Source organism: Talpa europaea (genome assembly GCF_964194135.1).
Source record: "Talpa europaea genome assembly, chromosome: 7".
In the NCBI taxonomy this organism is placed as follows: domain Eukaryota; kingdom Metazoa; phylum Chordata; class Mammalia; order Eulipotyphla; family Talpidae; genus Talpa; species Talpa europaea.
Genome location: NC_140074.1, coordinates 125,105,677 through 125,123,625, shown reverse-complemented (window position 1 = coordinate 125,123,625; position 17,949 = coordinate 125,105,677). Strand labels below are relative to the sequence as shown.

The following is a 17,949-nucleotide window of genomic DNA, read 5'->3' as shown; positions in this document are numbered from 1 at the left end:
GCTTTTTCCCTCACTCGGGGTCCGTCACTCCCCTCTGTGGCTTAGCTATTTCCCTCCGGGCAGCTTGCACAATGGAAAACCATGGTGTATTTTACCATTATTATGTATATATTTGCTACTGTCTCTTCCCCAGACACTGTAAGCTCCAGAAGAGCAGGGATGGCATCTTCTGTTCATCTCTGTGTGTCCACCTGCCTGGTACAGTGGCTGGCACATGGAAGGAGTGGCAAGTACTCATTGAACCAGGTCATGCACAAAAAAAGAAAATGAATGAATGAATGAATGAGTGGGTAAAGGAAAAGCAAGCATGTGGCCTAAAAGAGCTTATAGTCCTGTAAGGGGAGTAAGATGTCCACACACACAAGTGCACACACCCCCCTCCCAAAAGAAAAACAGAATAAGATCAAAGGAAGGAAAGGTCGTTTCCAGCCAGGGGCACCCACCAGGAAAGCACCTTGGTTCTTGCTACTTCCTGTTCAATGGAACTCCCTCCCCAGAGTGGGAAATTCTTAGTCAGGCCAGTTAGGTAGATTGCTACGCATGTCTGGATTGTTCAGAGATCCTGAACCAGTGAAAACAACACCCCCATCACACAGGAGTGCCCCCAAAGGCCCTTCCTCCATGCTTGAACCCTCTGGCAAACCCAAGGGTCTGGCGAGATAAAGGAAGTGAAAACTTGATGCACACTGAAACGTGCAATACAGATGTGAGGGAAGATGAGACTTGCTTCATTAAATCGGGTGACACTGGGTGGGTTTTTTGTGCTGATTTTCTTATGCCTGTGGTCCTCATCCTGGGGTTCAAGTGCCTGGGGTTCAGCTGCCTCTGCTTCCATCGAACAAGTTTTAGCTTTGCACAGAAGAAAGTTCCGTCCACAGCCAGACTGGGGAGCCACCACTTGGATGTTCAGAGAATCTTTATGTCCTTAAGCTGAGTGTCCTCTGAATGAAATGGGCCTCACCCTGTCCCCAGCGTCAGGATGTGGATCTCCCTCCCCATCTCTCGCTTCGGACCCCCACAGAGTAGTCACCAAAGACCTTGATCCAGTGCATTTAGCTTGGTGCTGAGACTCGCACTGGAAGCAGAGAGGAGATGGAGCACGTCCATCCCTGCCTCGGGCCTCAAGGAAGGTTGGACAGAGCTAGTGGTGGGACATGTGGCCTTCACGAGCCCAAGAAGGGAGTGGAAAGCTGCCCCCGGCCCCTCTGAAGCTGTTCCTCAGCCCAGGCCAATCATGACAGTGAAAAACGAGATTGCCAAAATGAACAACAATGTAAGAAAAAAGCACTTCATTTAAAAATTTAAAAATAACATTTTTTAAAAATGAGATTGCTTCATACCCCTCAGACTTGAAACTCCGAGCTCTCGAAGCCTGAAGGGGTCCCTTCCGGACCGAAAGAGCTGTATGAACTTCCACCACAGGCACAGAGGACTCCGAAGGGAGTCGCGTCTTGGGCATCTAGAGGACTTCCGAACACCCTGAAAGCCAGGGGTTCCAAGTTATAAAGGGGGGAAAAAGCAAGATGCTGGGGGCGGGGAGTAGGGGTTTCACCCCAAGTCTCTTGATCTTGAGATGCCAATCACAGCCTCTCCCCTCTGGCAGCCACCCGGAGGTCAGTGGACAGTCTGAACCTGGAGCAGCTGCGGCTCTGGCCCAAAGGGTGCCCCACAGAGGAGAGCTTGACTTCCCAGCCCTGAGGGAAGACCCCAAGTCTAATTCACAGTTGTCCATGCACTGAACGTACGTGTGTCTCCATCACTGAAAAGGTCCAGACTTGAGAAAAGAACCATCAAGATCCCCTCACCCCCTTCAAGTCGTTCGTCTTTGGGTCCCATGGCTACCATGGTAACCTTCTGCACAAACATATACTTGGCGCTCCCGGAGTCCCAGGGTCCAGCTAATTCTGGGGTGAACTGAGGTGGGTGTGGTGAGGAGAGAGGCTCCCCTGCCCTGGCGGGTCCCACCTGCTCCGAGCAGTCACTTGCCTCGTGCGGGGAGCCTCAGCTCCACCTCCCCGTGCCTGCCGTGGGTGGCTCTCGAGCAGCGCCGCCCGTACCCTTCACTCCTAGGGGAAGGCCGAGAATTCTCCCACGGTCCACAGTCACATACAAGTCTCTCCAGCATCAGCTAGAAGCCTGTCACGGGGGTCGGGGGTCATTCCAAGTCAGTGCCCTTTCGGCCAGGTGACGTAGGAGGAAGGGGATTTGGGGGGGGCAGGCTGCATAGAACTCAGAGACCCTCTTTGGTGGAACTGGAGAAAGAAGAAGAAAGGAATGTCCTCATCTGCCCCAAGGCCCCACCTTCCTCAGAGCCAGTTTCATTGATGAGAACCCCTCTGATCCCCCCTTGCTCTCTGGGGAACAGCTCCTATAGGTCCCAGGCCCTCCCCTGGAGATACTGAGCCAGGGGTACCAGTTGGGCACTGGCTCAGGATGATGGGGAACAAGGAAGCTTTATCTTCTGGCTCTAACAGGGGAGGTGGCACAGGCGCTGGTGCTCCGGGGCTCGACTTGTCCACGTCGGTTGCCAACGGCATAACCAACCACTCTACAAGGGTTTGCTTGTTCGTTTGTTTGTTTTCCCACTGGGTCAAGTGGTAAATGTTCTTAGACTCCAGGGGTGGAAGGGGCTATGTTCTTTCCTGTGGTGATCCCTGGGGGTGATTTGATGCCGGTGACCTCCAGATGTTGAAATTGGGGACCCTGGGCACCAGGAGGCTGGAAGGGAGCAGCCTTGCTTTTCTGTGAGGTCTCTGACATGCACCCCATGATTGGACCTCTCTCATCTAGGAAGTAAGGGCTGACAACCCGCCCCCAGGAGAGGACAAAAGGCGCCAAGGGCCCTTTGAGATGAGGGGCAGGGCCTCGGTGCTCAGAGGGATTGCGAGTTAAAATAGCAGCGGTTTCCATCCAGTCTGCTTTGGAGAAAGGGCTTGGGGGGTGCAACACGTGGAGAGGGAGGCTTTGGAGAGCTGCCTTCCCTGAGGTGGCCTCCCTGGGCCTCGATATCTTCTTCTGTAAAATGGGGCTGTGAAGATGCCCCTTCACAAGGTGGCCGTGAGGGCCCGGACGAGGGCACAGGCATGCGCAGCACGACCTGGTGGGCCCCGCAGGGATGTGAAAAGGAGAGGAAAGAACGCGAAGACAAGGCAGTGACTGGGTGCAGCATTTTTCAGGGTGCTGTGCCCTGAGCTTCAGGGCTGGGGAGTAGACTCCAGCCCTCCAGGGCTCTTCCACCTGAGATCATCAGATGGTGGCAGGGCCGCGGGAGGACGCCTGTGGTCTCTGTTCCAGGCATTTCTGCATCTTGGTTTGCATCTCAGCAGCTGGTCCCGGGAGCAGAGGCTTTGCCTGAAGCTTTGGTTCTTTGCCCCACCCTTCCGGGGAGCCCCCACAGAAGGGAGAGGGGAGGGCGATGTGTGGGGCTGGCGCCCTCTATTTGCCAGCACTAGCTCTGCACCCCGTTGCCTCAGGTGGGGCCAGGCGGGTGGATGGGGCTGGAGGTGAAGGTGTGGAATCTGGTGGGTGGAGGGGAGCTGTGCAGCGGGGAGGAAAGGCATGGAGGGTGAGGAGGGGGCTGGCACATCTCACCACACAGCCATCTGACATCGTCCCCCCTTTGGGGTCCAGATCGGGCCCTCTCACCCTGGGGGACAGGCCCACCATGATCCCCAGCCAGAGCCTGCCTGGACTCAGACCCCTCCCCTTCTGCCACATCCCCCTTCAAAAGAGGACAGTTGGGTGGTCTCTCTAGCTGGGCCCCTGAGCACACACCCCTCACGATGCTGGTGTCAGTGGAGAGGAAAAGATGACAAGCCTGAGGGACATGACCCCAGGAGAGGAGCGGGAACAGGCTGAGTGGGAGGAGGTTCTAAATTATCCATCAGCACAGGCCATCATGGTCCCATGCATAAATATATACAGCAAATACGCGGGGATAGAGAGGGAGAGAAGGGGCCAGGGTATAAAAAGGGCCAGCAGGGGACCCATTCCAGGATCCCAGGACCAAGCTCCCAAACCACTCAGGGTCCCGTGGACAGCTCACCCAGTGGCAATGGCTGCAGGTAAGTTCCCCTAAAATCCCTTTGGGTTTGATGTGTCTTGAGGGGTAGTGTGGGGACGCTGCAGATGGACAGGGGCGCTGCCCCTCCTGCGGCTACACCCAGACATTTGGCTAAATTTTCAGTGTTCGCAGTCCCTGGGGGTTGAGGGGAGAAGGGAAGGCCCCTGGGGCAGGGAACAGGCTGACTTCCTGCGTCTGGGCCCCACCTCGGCCTCCCTTCTCGCTAGGCCCTCGGACCTCCGTGCTCCTGGCTTTCATCCTGCTCTGCCTGCCCTGGCCTCAAGAGGTGGGCGCCTTCCCGGCCATGCCCTTGTCCAGCCTGTTTGCCAACGCTGTGCTCCGAGCCCAGCACCTTCACCAACTGGCTGCTGACACCTACAAAGAGTTTGTAAGCTCCCCAGGAATGGGTGCTCACGGGGGGTGGCAGGAAGGTGGACCCCTCTCCCCGGGTACATCACGGGAGAAAACTCACAAGTTCAGGGTTATTTTAACCAACTGAAGGTGCACGCGGTGAGCATAAACTGCCGGAGGGTGGAAATAAACCCTGCGCGGGGGTCCCCTCCCTCAGGAGCGCGCCTACATCCCGGAGGGACAGAGATATTCCATCCAGAACGCCCAGGCTGCCTTCTGCTTCTCGGAGACCATCCCAGCCCCCACCGGCAAGGACGAGGCCCAGCAAAGATCTGTGAGTGGTTGTGCCCCACCAAGGAAAGGGGCTCCCCACTTCCTAAGAAGATCACCCCTTCTTGCTGCAGGAATCCGGGCAGCCCCCTGGGGTGCTGCTCTCCAGGGAATGGGGGCTGTGGGGGTGACGGATCCCCCATGACCACCGCCCACCCCTGCCTGCAGGACATGGAGCTGCTCCGCTTCTCGCTGCTGCTCATCCAGTCCTGGCTCGGGCCAGTGCAGTTCCTCAGCCGGGTCTTCACCAACAGCCTGGTGTTTGGCACCTCGGACCGTTTCTACGAGAAGCTCAAGGACCTGGAAGAGGGCATCCTGGCCCTGATGCGGGTGGGGATGGCGTGTGGGACCCTCAATGACTAGCTGAGGGTTGGGGTAACCTTGGGGGTGGGGGAGCAGAAATGCTGCGCTCTCTGGAGCAGAGCAGCCTTGGCCTCAGAGCTCGCAAGGACTCGGTGTCTCTTTCCCCCTTTTCTCCCGCAGGAGCTGGAAGACGGCAGCTCCCGGCCCGGGCAGCTCCTCAAGCAAACCTACGACAGGTTTGACACCAACCTGCGCAGTGACGACGCGCTGCTCAAGAACTACGGGCTGCTCTCCTGCTTCAAGAAGGACCTGCACAAGGCGGAGACGTACCTGCGGGTCATGAAGTGTCGCCGCTTCGTGGAAAGCAGCTGTGCCTTCTAGGTGCTGGCTTCTGCCACCCCGCCCCCGGCCTGGGCAGTGCCACGCTGTGCCCACTGTCCTGTCCTAATAATAAAATAAAGTTGCATCATATATCGTCTCAATGGTGTTACTCTATTATAGGCTGGGCTGGGGGGTACGGGCCAGGGCAGGCTGGGGAGGCAGCTGCAGGGACCTGATGGGGCCTACTAGGCACCCGGGGGGCTGAACAAAACAGAACAGGCTCTTCCTGGGCTAGAATGAAACTGACACATTCACCCCTCTCTGTTCACACCAAGTCCACTCCGCAGGGCCTGAGTTCCAGCGGGCCGGGCGTGAGTGGTCAGGACCACCCCCAAAAAGCCTTGGAAGTATTCCTCCCTTCCCACCAGCACCGCAGCACCAAGCCTAGGCCCCAGGTGCGGGAAGAACTGTAAGCAGGACTGGCTATGCAGAGCAGAGGCCCAAACCCCGCAGTGAGAAGAGAGAAAACAGAATCACTATTGTGCAGAAACTGTAAGGTGAATGCACGTTAGCCCCAAGTGCACAAGTACTGAGGGTTGGACATGAAGGGCTAAATCACACCCCGCAGGCTCAGCCTCCCTGTGAGGGACACAACACGGTGCGAGGGGTAGGGAGGGGCTGTGAAACCTAGTTTTTAAATCAGATTGGCCACTAATCTACACTGGGACTATTTTAAGGACAAAAATTAACCCAATCACATTGGTCCACAAGCTGTGCATGGGCAATTAATTGCTCTAAGAGCAGTGGGTAGTGGGCCTCCCTGGTGCTGCAAGGGGTTAAATCGCTGCACCATGATGCTATCGGCAGCCACTGCAGCGTGAGTTCGATCCCCTGCCAGGGAGCTGACCCACATGGTGCAGCAGACACGCCTGTCTCTCCTGCTGCTCCCCTCTGCAGTGTATTTCAGTAGATCCACCTGTTCTGTTCTCCACTCTGTCTCTGGTGAATCCTCACACGCACACACAACCCACCCTGAACCTTTGGCCTACACCCCAGTTCTTGTATGCACAAACAAATAAAAATAAATCTTTGGGGGGTGGAAAGAAGTATTTGTTGAATGAACGTGGCAGGAAGAGAGGGTGGGGGAGGGGAGTAGGTGGTGTCAGCGCTCTTTAAGAGGGCTGTAAGGGGAGGCTGTAAGGAGAGCAGTAGACTGCAGGGGGGGTGGCCATCTCCAGAGTGCATCCGCTCCGCTCCTTCAGGCCATGGCGGGATCAACTCCATCCCTGCTGGTAGAAAATGACAAACATACTACAGCACTTTTTGCAAAGGTTTAAAAATTTTAAGACTATCTACCCTAGACTCTCTGACTTGCCAAATCTCAGCCTGCCTTTCAGCTTTTCAAATAGGCAGCCACAGCCACCTTCCTCGCAAATGAGAAACACCTGTACATTAGAATTATCCAAAGTGGATGCAGGTAGGTTCTGTTTTAAATGACTCTTGCAATATCCTCTACTCCCTGAGGTTCTGACTTAACTGGTCAGGCTTGGGATCTGGATAAGCGTAGTTTTAAACATGAGAGGTTGAGGACCGTGAGTTAAGTATCACAGAGATGTTAGGATGCTTGTCCACAGTTATTATATTGGCAAAAAGAAGCAAAAGGAGATGAGTGGCGTGGGTAAGTTGTGGCTCTTTCAGTTTCTAATTCTAAGAGGTCGTTAAAAAGACAGTTCTAGGGCCTCCCCGGTGGCGCAGCGGCTGAGCGCTGGGTTGCAAAGCTGCCCGCAGCCTCTGCAGCATCGGTTTGATTCCCACCCGCCGGGCGAGGGTCCCACATGGCGCGCAGACCTCTCCTGCCGCCCGCTGCTCCCCTCAGCAGTGTACTTCCTCAGTCTGCCTGTTCTGCTCTCTGCTCTGACTCTGGTGAATTCTCTCACCCGCTCGCACTTCTGACTGTACCAGGTGCTTGTATAAATAAATAATTCTTTTAAAAAAAGTAATAATAATAAAAAAAGACTGTTCTACGTGATTCCTCTCCATTGAGGGACCCATAGCAGCCGGATTCATAGAGACAGAAAGTGGAATGGCGGCTGCCAGGGGTTGGGGCTGGGGAATCGGGAGTTGTTTTGTTTTGTTTTTAAAGATTTATTTAATTTATACAAGCACTGGGTACAGTCAGAAGCGTGGCATGGTGAGAGAATTCACCAGAGGCAGAGCGGGAGCAGAACAGGCAGAAGGACCGAAGTACACTGCTGAGGGGAGCAGCTGTAGAGGCTGTGGGCAGTTTCGCAGCCCAGTGCTCAACTACTGCTCCACGGGGGAGGCCCAGGAGTTTTGTTTAATGCGGACAAAGTTTCGATTTTCCCAGATGAAACCATAGTCTATAGTTTCACAGCCACAGTTTCTAGAGACTGGTTGTGCAAGTGAATTGTACTTGACAATACTGAAGTGTACCCTTAAAAATAGCTAAGATGGTAAATTTACATTATGTTTGTTTTACCACAATTAAAACATTACAAATATTTTCTAATTTAAAAAAATCTTCCTGAGGTTAGTGAGATTTATTCTGGGAAGAATTCAATAGGCAGAAATCTGAAATTTCTGGAATTCTAGAAATCTGGAATCCCTAGGATGTCTTTCTCACACCATGTTATCTTTTAAAATCACCTTAACTTAAAATGTCCTCTTTTGAATACCTTCCATCAGCTTTCCTGAACCACAATGAGTTTTGTCCATTTATACGTATTTCAGAACCAACTGGCATTTCCCCTTTCTTAACAAGCCTGCTTCAGAGTTACAGGATCTGGGCTTCTGGGCCAAGCAAACTTGACAATTTGCCTCGCAGCTTCTTTAATTCAGAAGGCCCTGACGTGGCTGAGAAACACCTTCAGTGAGCTTACCAGCTCCTCCAGATTTTGCACAAGACTCTCCCAATATTAGTGCTGAAAATCCCACGTCCCAGGAACCCTTGAGCTCAGTACAAACTTGGGACAGTTGGTCATCCTGCTGGCTGTGGTCCTCAATCTGATGAATAAAAGGAGGGGAAAAGTAGAGGAGGGAAGAGGAAAAGGAGTAGAAAAGGAGGAAGAGAGAACACAACGGAGCAGAGGAGGTATAGACTGTGTATATGACTTTTCAAGGCGTCAGTGGTTGCCATGGATTTCTGACTCTTGCTTTAAGTTTATAATCATTATGGGTATAATTACCACCAGCATTATTAGTGTCATAATAAAACCTGATCCTTGTAAACACATGTACACAACACCACACCAGTGTTTTCACAAGTACTGTGCCGTGTCTTTCCAACTATAATCCTGTTACAGAGAACTACTATTGCTATCCCTATAGTAAGGAAGAGTTAACTTGTGTTTCCTCAAGTCTAAGAAAGACACTAGAAAGTCATCTTGACTTTCTTAAGAGGATAAAATTTTGGGGTATTAAAGGTAGCTTCTTCCTCTGAAAACAGAGTAACTCTAGTTAAGTATGAGCTGGTTGCTTTCTAGTTCAGAAAAAGTATGATCAGAAACTTGCAGTGCATGGGGTTCTGGAAAAGAGCTGGAATGAGACCCTTTGTGCTTTGAGACCCTTTGTGCTTTAAGGAGGAGCAGCCAGGTCCCTGGTTCTGAGGATCCCTGAGGAGGGGAAGGGAACTGAAGCTCTATTTCTACATGAGGAAGACCCCAAATCTGAGCAGCCTTTCAGGAGGAATAATCCATAGAACTGGACTCTAAGAGCTGTAGTCCTAAAAACCCAGGCAAGGATTTATCCCTAGCTGGACTAAGCCAGGAGGAAGCAAACTGTCCTTCTCAGATTCGTGGCAGCCAACCCAGGAGCAGCTCTGCAGAACCTGAGGACTGAGGGATGGTGTAAGACACTGTCAACAGTGACACCATGTGGCAGTGGGAAGCAAAAGCAGGGTGAGGCTGAGCCTCCCGGCTCTCCATGGTGGTCTACAAGTCAGAATGACCGCCATCTCCCTCCAGTTTATTTTTTATTTTTGGAGTCTCTGTGTCTCTGGGCATGGAGGTCATGACGTGGGGTTTGCAGGCCTGAGATGCAACTGATGCCAAGACACCAACATGGCTGGAGATCCCTAGATCAGACCACTCCATAATCCCTTAAACTTTTTTCCTAATGTGTTTCCCCAAGTGCTCAGCGCACATGAGACCAGTGGCTACCACATTTGGTGGAAACATTGAAGCTGAGGTCATTTGGGGGATGCTGTTTTGCGAAATCAAAAGCAGTATTTCCAGTCTCCTTCCCGAGTTGGGCATTCTAACAGCCTGTGCTCTGCCCGCTCCCCGTGCCCCACCCCCATAGGAGCTAAGGTGCAGTGAAGCTTTCCTGCCCACCTTCCCTCAAGACTTCAAGCTCGTGGGGGGAGGGGGGGCAGGGCGTGTGTTTTCACCTTTGTTAGTGCAGGGCTTTGTATGTGTTGAAACCAGAGGGTTATACTTATTTCTAATTCATAACCCCACCCTCAGGGAAGGTCTGGCAAGAATGGGTTTCTTTCACTTTGATGTCTGATGGTATCTGAAATTTGGAAGGCTGTACACCTCTCTCTGGAAGTATGGACTGTAGGGTTGAGGGTCTAACAGGTTGCTGCCCTGAGTTAATCCACCATCTGCCCTGGGCTGGCTGTTTATGCTACCAATGTAACATTCTTTTCTTAGAAATTGTACTCAAGGTGCAACCATTTGGCTCAGTAAGATCAACAATGACACAAAAGACATTCAGATGTCATAAAATCACTTTTATTTTTACCTTAGCTATCATTTCAGTGGCTCACACAGGACTAATTTTGGAGAAAAAAATGGGGTTTTATGAATGTCTTCTCCAAGGGTGGATATACTCTCCCAAAGAACAGAGAAGGAACCCAAATCATAAAACCACATGGTGAACATTGTCATGAGTGGATTCCTCCTGAAATTTAAAGGAAATATTTTGTAGACACGTGAAAATAAATACTTCCTTATGAGAAGGAAAAATAAATATTGGAACTCTACCCTAACGGTCTAAGTAAAAAAAAAAAATTAATGTGTCGAATGTGAACGCTCAGATGATTATTCTACTACAATGGATTACGAGAAGGAATTCAAAGATGGCTGGAACCCTTAACCTATGAGACAATTTCATGGAAGATCTCTACCTTCCACTTCAGGGCAGAACACCTGGCTAGGTAAGCTGCTTGTCTGACCAATGTGGAATTTCTTATGATTGTCACAATCCCCCAAGGCACACGGCAGAGTTAGTGAGTTGAAGCCTAACCAGTCGCTGACCCTTAATGCTGTTGTCAAGCTCAGCTCTGGGAGCAGGTATTCCAGACGCCCAGCTGCAGAAGCTGGGGCTGCGTAGGTGGGAATACGGTGCCGGTGCCCGTCCCTGTTCAGCACTCTGTCCCTTAGGCGTCCAGGCCCTGGACTAAGAAAGTAGCTCTCACTTAGGAGGAACCAGGTGGGGAGAGTTGCATTTCTATGATGTATCTGGCCATCTCTTTAGTCTGATGTTTGGGGGCAGTGGGCAGTTAGTGGGGTGATGAAGCAGAGCAGGATCTTTTTTTTTTTTTTCAAGTCTAAGAGAGGAACAATAAAACACACAGCAAGGAGCAAGAGGCCATCTGACTAGTTGAACACTGATACAGAGATTCCTGGTAACCAAAGTGAACTTGGAAAAAAGAGCTTGTGGGTGGACTGGATATAAGGGACACGGGTGCCCGAGTTGTTTTATGGGACCTAAGAGCACAAAGGATAATGTGGCCTCACATTCTGTCTCTTCCCTTCTCCTCAACTCCCTCTTCCCTCCTTAGGAAACCCGGTGGAAGTCTCCTTCAACCAAATAGCTGTTTCTGTTTAACAGTTCTGTGCGCTGCACTCTTCTGTGTGTGGAATAGCTAACTGGCTTTGCTCCTGTCTGTTCTTCTTTTTCTGCCGACAGGGCAGTTTCCTCCTCTGTACTTTGCAGGGCCAACAGCACAAGCACAGCGTGATGGTGATTACTCCTGCTCCAAGGGCAACAATAATGATGACAAAGTTGGGGGACTCGACGCCGTCTTCATTCAGCACTGCCCCAGAATAGAAGACAGAGAATGAGGAGGGTACAGGGACAAGAGAATCAGGCCCACCCCAGCCCACCTACCCCACTTCTCAGTCTCCCCCTCTTCAGCCCACTAAATCTTTCCCCTTACCATATCTGAGTACGAAACCCCAGTCCCAGGGGGTTTCCCATGGGTCTGGCAGCAGGAACCCTTGAATGACGACGACAGCAATTTTTTTGCTGACAGAGCCCAGCTGGTTCGTGGCCGTGCAGCAGTAGGTCCCAGAGTGGTTCTGGGTTGCCTTCTGTGGGACTTCCAGACTAAAGATCATGCTGTTCCTGGTACACACCAAGGTTGGAGCAGGGTTTCCCTTGGCGATGCAGGCAAGCATCTCTTCAGCCCCTTCCACCCATGTTTGGTTGCCAGGGCAACTGGATTCCTCTAACCTTGGCTTGTCTGGAAAAGAGTCCCCCAGGGAACTGAGCTCAGTGGGCTGCATTCCCTCCTTGCCATCATGCTTAGCTCCTTCTCCACCCCCTAATTCAAAAGCTCCGCCAAAAGCTTTCCTTCCCCAGGGGAGGACCGTCAGGCCCCTGCTCTGAGCCACCCTCCCCACTTCCCTTCCCTGTGGGCAAGGTGGCTGCGATGCAGCATAGGACATTTCAGTGATTTTGGACTAGATGATCCGAACCCCTCAGTTACTGGTGGTCCTGAGGGGGGGGGTCTCTGCTCCCCATCTTTGCTTCTCAGTTAGTGAGGACATGGGTAGGGATGAATCCAGAGAAGATTTTTCTACTTTTCAAAATAGAAATTTTCATGTGGAAATGTCATATGCTCTTCCCATGTCCCCAGTCCTCAGCTAATGCTGCTCATCCACTGAGACACTTTCTCTTTTCTGGGCCCAGTTTCCCCTTCCGGTATCTCCCCAACTCACTTTCCTAGTGGTAAGGTAGGCTTGGAGAGCTTTAATTTTATATTCTCCTTTGATTTTTTTTTAATGAGAAAACTATGGCATCTTTAATAATGAAGCTGCTGATCAAGGTGCCTGGAAACGGGAGACTAATAACCCTTGTTTTGATAAGGCCAGGCCTCTACTCACATAAGACATGGAGCTGGATGGCAGTGGTTTTGATCAATTGCTGACCCTGGACCTCCAAAGAGGCCTCACAGGAGAAATTTCTGCCATCATCTTCCTCCCTGACGGTAAGTAAAAACCAGGCAGGCTCCCCAGGCACGAGGAGGTCTGGGGCTCCCTGAAGTCGAAGAGTAGGGCTAGGTGATGTTAGTACATGCCCAGAGCAGGTCACATTAATGTCTGTTCCTGCCAATGGGTATAATTCCTCTACCTCCAGGACTGGTGGGGGGAAGCCTATGAGAGAAGGAAAAAGAGATGTAAAGTTATTTCTCAAAACTGACAGCCACGTCTGTGCTCTGGCTGCTTGGTGCTGTGACGTGGGCAGGCAGACAACAGGCAAAGAGCGAATACCATTACTGCTTCAGTGCTGGATGGCAGGGGCAGCCAGGCAGCATAGGAATTTGAGAGCCTCTCCTAGAATAACTGCCACATGTGGACATCTGGCTACACCTCAGAGGCAAGACGTTTCTTCATCTTCACGTCTCAAATAATTGTTCAAACCTCAAATAATTGTTCCTAGGAGTGAGTTCAAGCAGACACACCCCCTCTGTAAGTAGGATGGCTTAAGGTCACAGGGTCCGTCTACTGTCTCCCATCTGCCTCCACTTAGCAGAGAAAGATGAAGACTAATGTCCACTTGGGAGTGCACCCTGTGAAGATTAGCAGAGATATCTGCAGTTGCATCACCAGCCTTTACTGTGGCAGTTTCCAGTGGCAGAGAGCCTTCCTGGGAAAGAGCGGAGACAAGGCACTTACTGTAGACATGCACTGTCTTTCTCGTTTTCAGTTCCACTGGACCCAGAGACACACGACAAGACAGCTCCTGATCACCCATCTCCATGGCCCGGACGGTGGCATTGACCCATGCTGCGTCTCCCTTCCAGAAGAAGAAGGGGCTCAGCTCCTGGTCTCCCAGGGACATGTAGAACATTGCCTCTTTGGCTGGAAACACCCTAGCCACCTCACAGCTCACAGTTTCGGCCATTCCAACCTCCAGAAGAGGAGAGACCCAGATTTGGGGGTTCTGAGAGAATTCTGCCCAAACATGAGGAAAAGAAAAGAATGGCCATGATAAGTCATGTGTCATGTAGGACCCTACAACGTAGGGAGGGAGTAGGGTTTAAAGTGTTCTCTGCTCCCCCACCACCACCAGGGTGATGGTCTACCCCAGGTAGGGGTAGACCGCAATTACCCTCAAACCCTCGTGCAACATCCTATGGGAATGTAGTCCCAAAAAGCCAAGGTTAGATGACAGAAACAAGCCTTGGGGTTCTTTCCACACCCAGTCTCTGACTCACCAAAGATGCGGAGCACCTTGGTGGCCGAGTTGCCGTGAAAGAGCCCTCCACCATGTGAACTCAAGTCCAGTTCTGCATGGCAGGAGAAATTGCACCTGTCGTCCTCCCTTTGGGCTCTGACACTGACGGTGATCTCAGCTCTTTGTGTGGCCACAGCCAAGCTCATGAAGTTCCTTCTATGCAGTTCCGAGCTACCCTGGAGAAGGGTAAGGGTGAGGTTTTCCAGGGGCGCTACAGTGGGCACATGGCACTTCAGAGTAAAGGCTTCATCCACGGCCACCCATGCCGGCTGCAGCTCCAGCATCACCTGCTCTGGTGGCTCTTTAAGACAAAAGGATGAGTTTGGTGAAAGTCACTCCCTTCTCCAGAAGGAAATGTGCTAGGTGCCTGATACCCTTCAACCATCCCAACAACAGTGTCGGCTTCCTGTCACTCCAGCCCTAGAGAGGACAAGTCAGTTTTCTGGTTCTGCCTGTCCAAGGCGATTAAAGCCTCAGCCAAGAAACACGGCTGTGTTTCTGAGCAGAAGTTCCAAGCTTTGATTGCTGCTGCATCTGACCTGGGGAACTCTCATCTCTTACCCGAGGTACATCAGAGACATGAGCAGCTACTGAGGAGCTCCTTAGCACCACACAAAAACCCAACCCTAATTAACCAAACTTTTACCCCAGAGCGATCACACTTGGTCTCATGGCCATATCTTTGCTAATGCTGTTTGCTCGTTTGAAAGACCCTTGTTGCCCACCCCCATCACTTCAACTCCCCATCATCCTGCAGGAGTGAAGTGCAAGAGCCTCCTTTCCCATGGAGACTTCAAGCGCCCCAGCCCACAGTGACCCTCCTTTCTCCAGCCCCTACTTACTCTAAGACTTTGTGGCAAATAAATCAGCATTAATTTTTATACTTTCTGATAATTTAGTAATTAGCATTATTCACATATGCCTCCTGCATCTGAACATATTCTCAAGCACAGATGTCTGGACGCTCTTGATGGTGTTTTCATTTAAAAGCTCCCACCAAAGGGAAACAGAAGTAATTGGCTCTGGAATTCCTACAGCATTCTAGATCTCCTACAGAAATCTTTACTAAGAGCCCTGAGTCTCTCCCCTAAAAGGAGTTTCTAACTATTCCCTAAATAAGACATCACCAGGTCGCCCCACTCCTCTCTCCTCCCACCTCGCAGCCCCTCTCACCATACACGGTGATGCCAAGGCTCGTGTCCTTCTGGATCCCTGCGCAGGAGAAGAAGCACTGCAGAACGGCATTCTCTGTGACATCCTCCAGGAGGAACGCCTTCCACTGAGGCCCTCTGCCCACCTGGCTTTTCTTTAAGAAGGTCTCAATTCCACTGGGTCCTGGGGCTGGACAGGTGGTGCTGCAGTTGACCATGAGAGACTGTCCAGACTTTACCAGGGCCTGATCTGGCCAAACAGAAACCTCAAATAGATCTTCTGTGGCCCCTGCAAAGATCAACCACACATGCCAAAGACTCTGGTGAGGACCACAAGACCCAAAAAAACATGCAGCCTATTCTTAATCTAGTTCAAGGTTAGAGACTAGGAATTCCATTCTCTAAGGCTATTCTTTTTTTTTTTTTTTAAAGATTTATTTATTTATTTATTTATTTATTTATACAAGCACTGGGTACAGTCAGAAGCGCGGGAGGGTGAGAGAATTCACCAGAGCCAGAGTGGGGAGCAGAGCAGGCAGAAGGACCGAAGTACACTGCTGAGGGGAGCAGCGGGCGGCAGGAGAGGTCTGCGTGCCATGCGGGACCCTCCTCCGGTGGCTGGGGAGCAGCCGGGGATCGAACCGGCGCTGCAGAGGCTGCGGGCAGCTTCGCAACCCAGCGCTCAACTGCTGCGCCACCGGGGAGGCCCTCTAAGGTTATTCTTTAGGAATAAAAAGGGTACAGGGGACTAGGCAAGAAAAAGCTCCTTAATGAACAAGTGAGAGCCCCGATTCTGTCACCACCCCCTCTGCTGTCTTTCTTGGGATCCTGATTTCTCCACTAGAACCACGGTGGAAATCATAGGCTGGATTACATGGGCTAAACCAGGAAACCATGCTCTTCCTAAACTTCCAGGATGAGCTGCTGAGGGCCCTCAGGGGGTTAAGCAGACCCCCCAGGAAAAAGAGCTTTGTTATATATATGTCAAAGTGGTGCTGCTCTCCAATTATGGTCTAAGGCTTGCCGGCACCAGAATCACATAGAGTGCTTGTGTAACTGCAGATCCCAGCTCCTGCAGCCTGAATGATTAGGAGTTCATAAAGGGAGCATCTGGAAGTATACAAGTAACAAAACCAGCACTCCTGGTGATCCTTGTGCACACCAAGTTTTGAGAACCACTGGGTGACTCCCAGGGCGACCCACGGAACTTTTTACCTCTTCTTCTCAAAAAAGAGATCGTTCCCTTTTGCTCTGGTGCTAAGGCAAAGATGGTTTTAGATGCTTACAAGTTTAGTCTGGTGGGGAAATCTCAGGTGCAGTTAGAGAGCAATCAGGTAAATTTTAGATGCCTGACACAGGGGAAGGCACAGCCTCCCTCAGGTTCCTACTCCATGCCCACCACCCACTTCAACTCCCAAATACCAGTCCCTTCTGGGAAAACACAACTCTTGAGCAGTGTTATCCACTGAGGCTCCAATTCCTTTTTTTTTTTTTTTTAAGATTTATTTATACATACAAGCACTGGGATACAGGTCAGAAGCACAAGAATTCACAAGAAACAGAGCAGGGAGCAGAACAGGCAGAAGGACAGAAATACACTGCTGAGGGAAGCAGTGGGCGAGACAGGAGAGGTCTGCTGCGCCATGTGGGTAGCTCCCTGGCTGGCCGGGACTCAAACCCGCACTGCAGAGGCTGAGGTCAGCTTCACAGTGCTGCGCTCAAGCCGCTGCGCCACCAGGGAGACCCTCCCGTTCCTTTCTTGCAAGTTCTGGAGAACTTGCTCCTTAAAACTAATCTATGGGCCCCATCCCATTAGGAACTTACTGTAGCTTATCGTAACAGAAAGGGTGGCAACAAAGAGGTAAAAATACTTTCAAGAGCAGAAAACAGGAGAGTCTTGGGGCAGCAGGGAGTCAAGCAGAGAAGGCATATATCTCAGGGAGAGTTCTCTCTCGTGGTCTATTATCCTGCCCTTTGGGTTATCCCAGCTACAAGGCAGAGACAGTTAAGGGTTCTGTGTCCTAGTGATCAACAAAATAGGAATCTCTCCCGGATGAATACTACAGCGCCATCCACTCAGGAATTCCCCAGCTACCTGCGCCCTGGCATATACTGACTAAAGACCTTCTCAAGTAGCCTTACCTGGGCAAGGGATGAAGGCCAGCAGGGCCCACACACCCAACAGTAGCATTTCCATCCTTATGAGAAGAGCCAAAAGCTGCAGAAAAAGAAAGGAGATGGCAATGTTGGAGCAGGTGACAAAAAGAGAGACTTATGTCTCTTACTAAGATCTCCTATCATTGAAGATATTCCAAATAATATACCCCAGACTCTGAAGGAAATTCAAAACAGGAATTTTAAGTAATAAAAGCTTTTTTAGAAAAAGGTACAAAAGTCCCAAGTAGGACGGCTTATATTCATACATTCTTTCAGCAAACAATTATTGAGCACCTAAGACATGCCAGTTGCTGGGATGTATTCCATGACATAGAAAGTCCTACAAGTTAACAGAAAAGACAACCGAAGTAAAGATAACTGTACGCTGTACAGAATGTTACTACAAAAATTAGGAGAGGGGAGTAAAGTGAGGATTAAATTAGTTGATTCGAGTGTTTAGCCAACTCCCAGCACAAGCCTTCCATAAATGTTAGTGATAATTGTGATGCTACTAATAATGATAAATAAATTAGTCTGGGAACATTTAGGAGGGAATCACTACTTCTCTCTGAAGGAGCTAAGAAGGTTTCTCAGAGAGGTCTTCTTTGAACTGGGTTTTCTATTATAGTGGAAGTTTATTGGGATAAAATGATATGGAGAACAGGTCAGGTCAGGTTTATTTGAAAAAATTAAAGAAATTCAGTATAGGTAGAGTGTAGCTTATAGAGAAAGGAGTTGTGGGATAAAGGTAAGAAAGTTAGCAAGCAACTGAGTAGCAAGCAGGAA

General features: G+C 50.8%; 2 protein-coding genes across 2 annotated transcripts; one reads left to right on the top strand and one right to left on the bottom strand.

Moving 5' to 3' along the window:
- Window positions 1-1,234: 1,234 nt before the first annotated feature.
- On the top strand, window positions 1,235-5,428 carry GH1 (growth hormone 1; the record flags this gene model as incomplete). The annotated part of the gene is given in 7 exon segments (XM_084238034.1): window positions 1,235-1,273; window positions 4,027-4,050; window positions 4,052-4,064; window positions 4,291-4,451; window positions 4,632-4,748; window positions 4,913-5,074; window positions 5,228-5,428. Coding segments are annotated over 7 exon segments (717 nt in total).
- Window positions 5,429-11,526: 6,098 nt separating this feature from the next.
- On the bottom strand, window positions 11,527-17,203 carry ICAM2 (intercellular adhesion molecule 2; the record flags this gene model as incomplete). Its single annotated transcript, XM_084238033.1, has 6 exons — window positions 11,527-11,858; window positions 12,502-12,771; window positions 13,294-13,572; window positions 13,836-14,156; window positions 15,029-15,295; window positions 17,149-17,203. 6 exons carry the CDS (start codon window positions 17,201-17,203, stop codon window positions 11,527-11,529), a joined length of 1,524 nt encoding a protein of 507 aa, XP_084094159.1.
- Window positions 17,204-17,949: the final 746 nt, after the last annotated feature.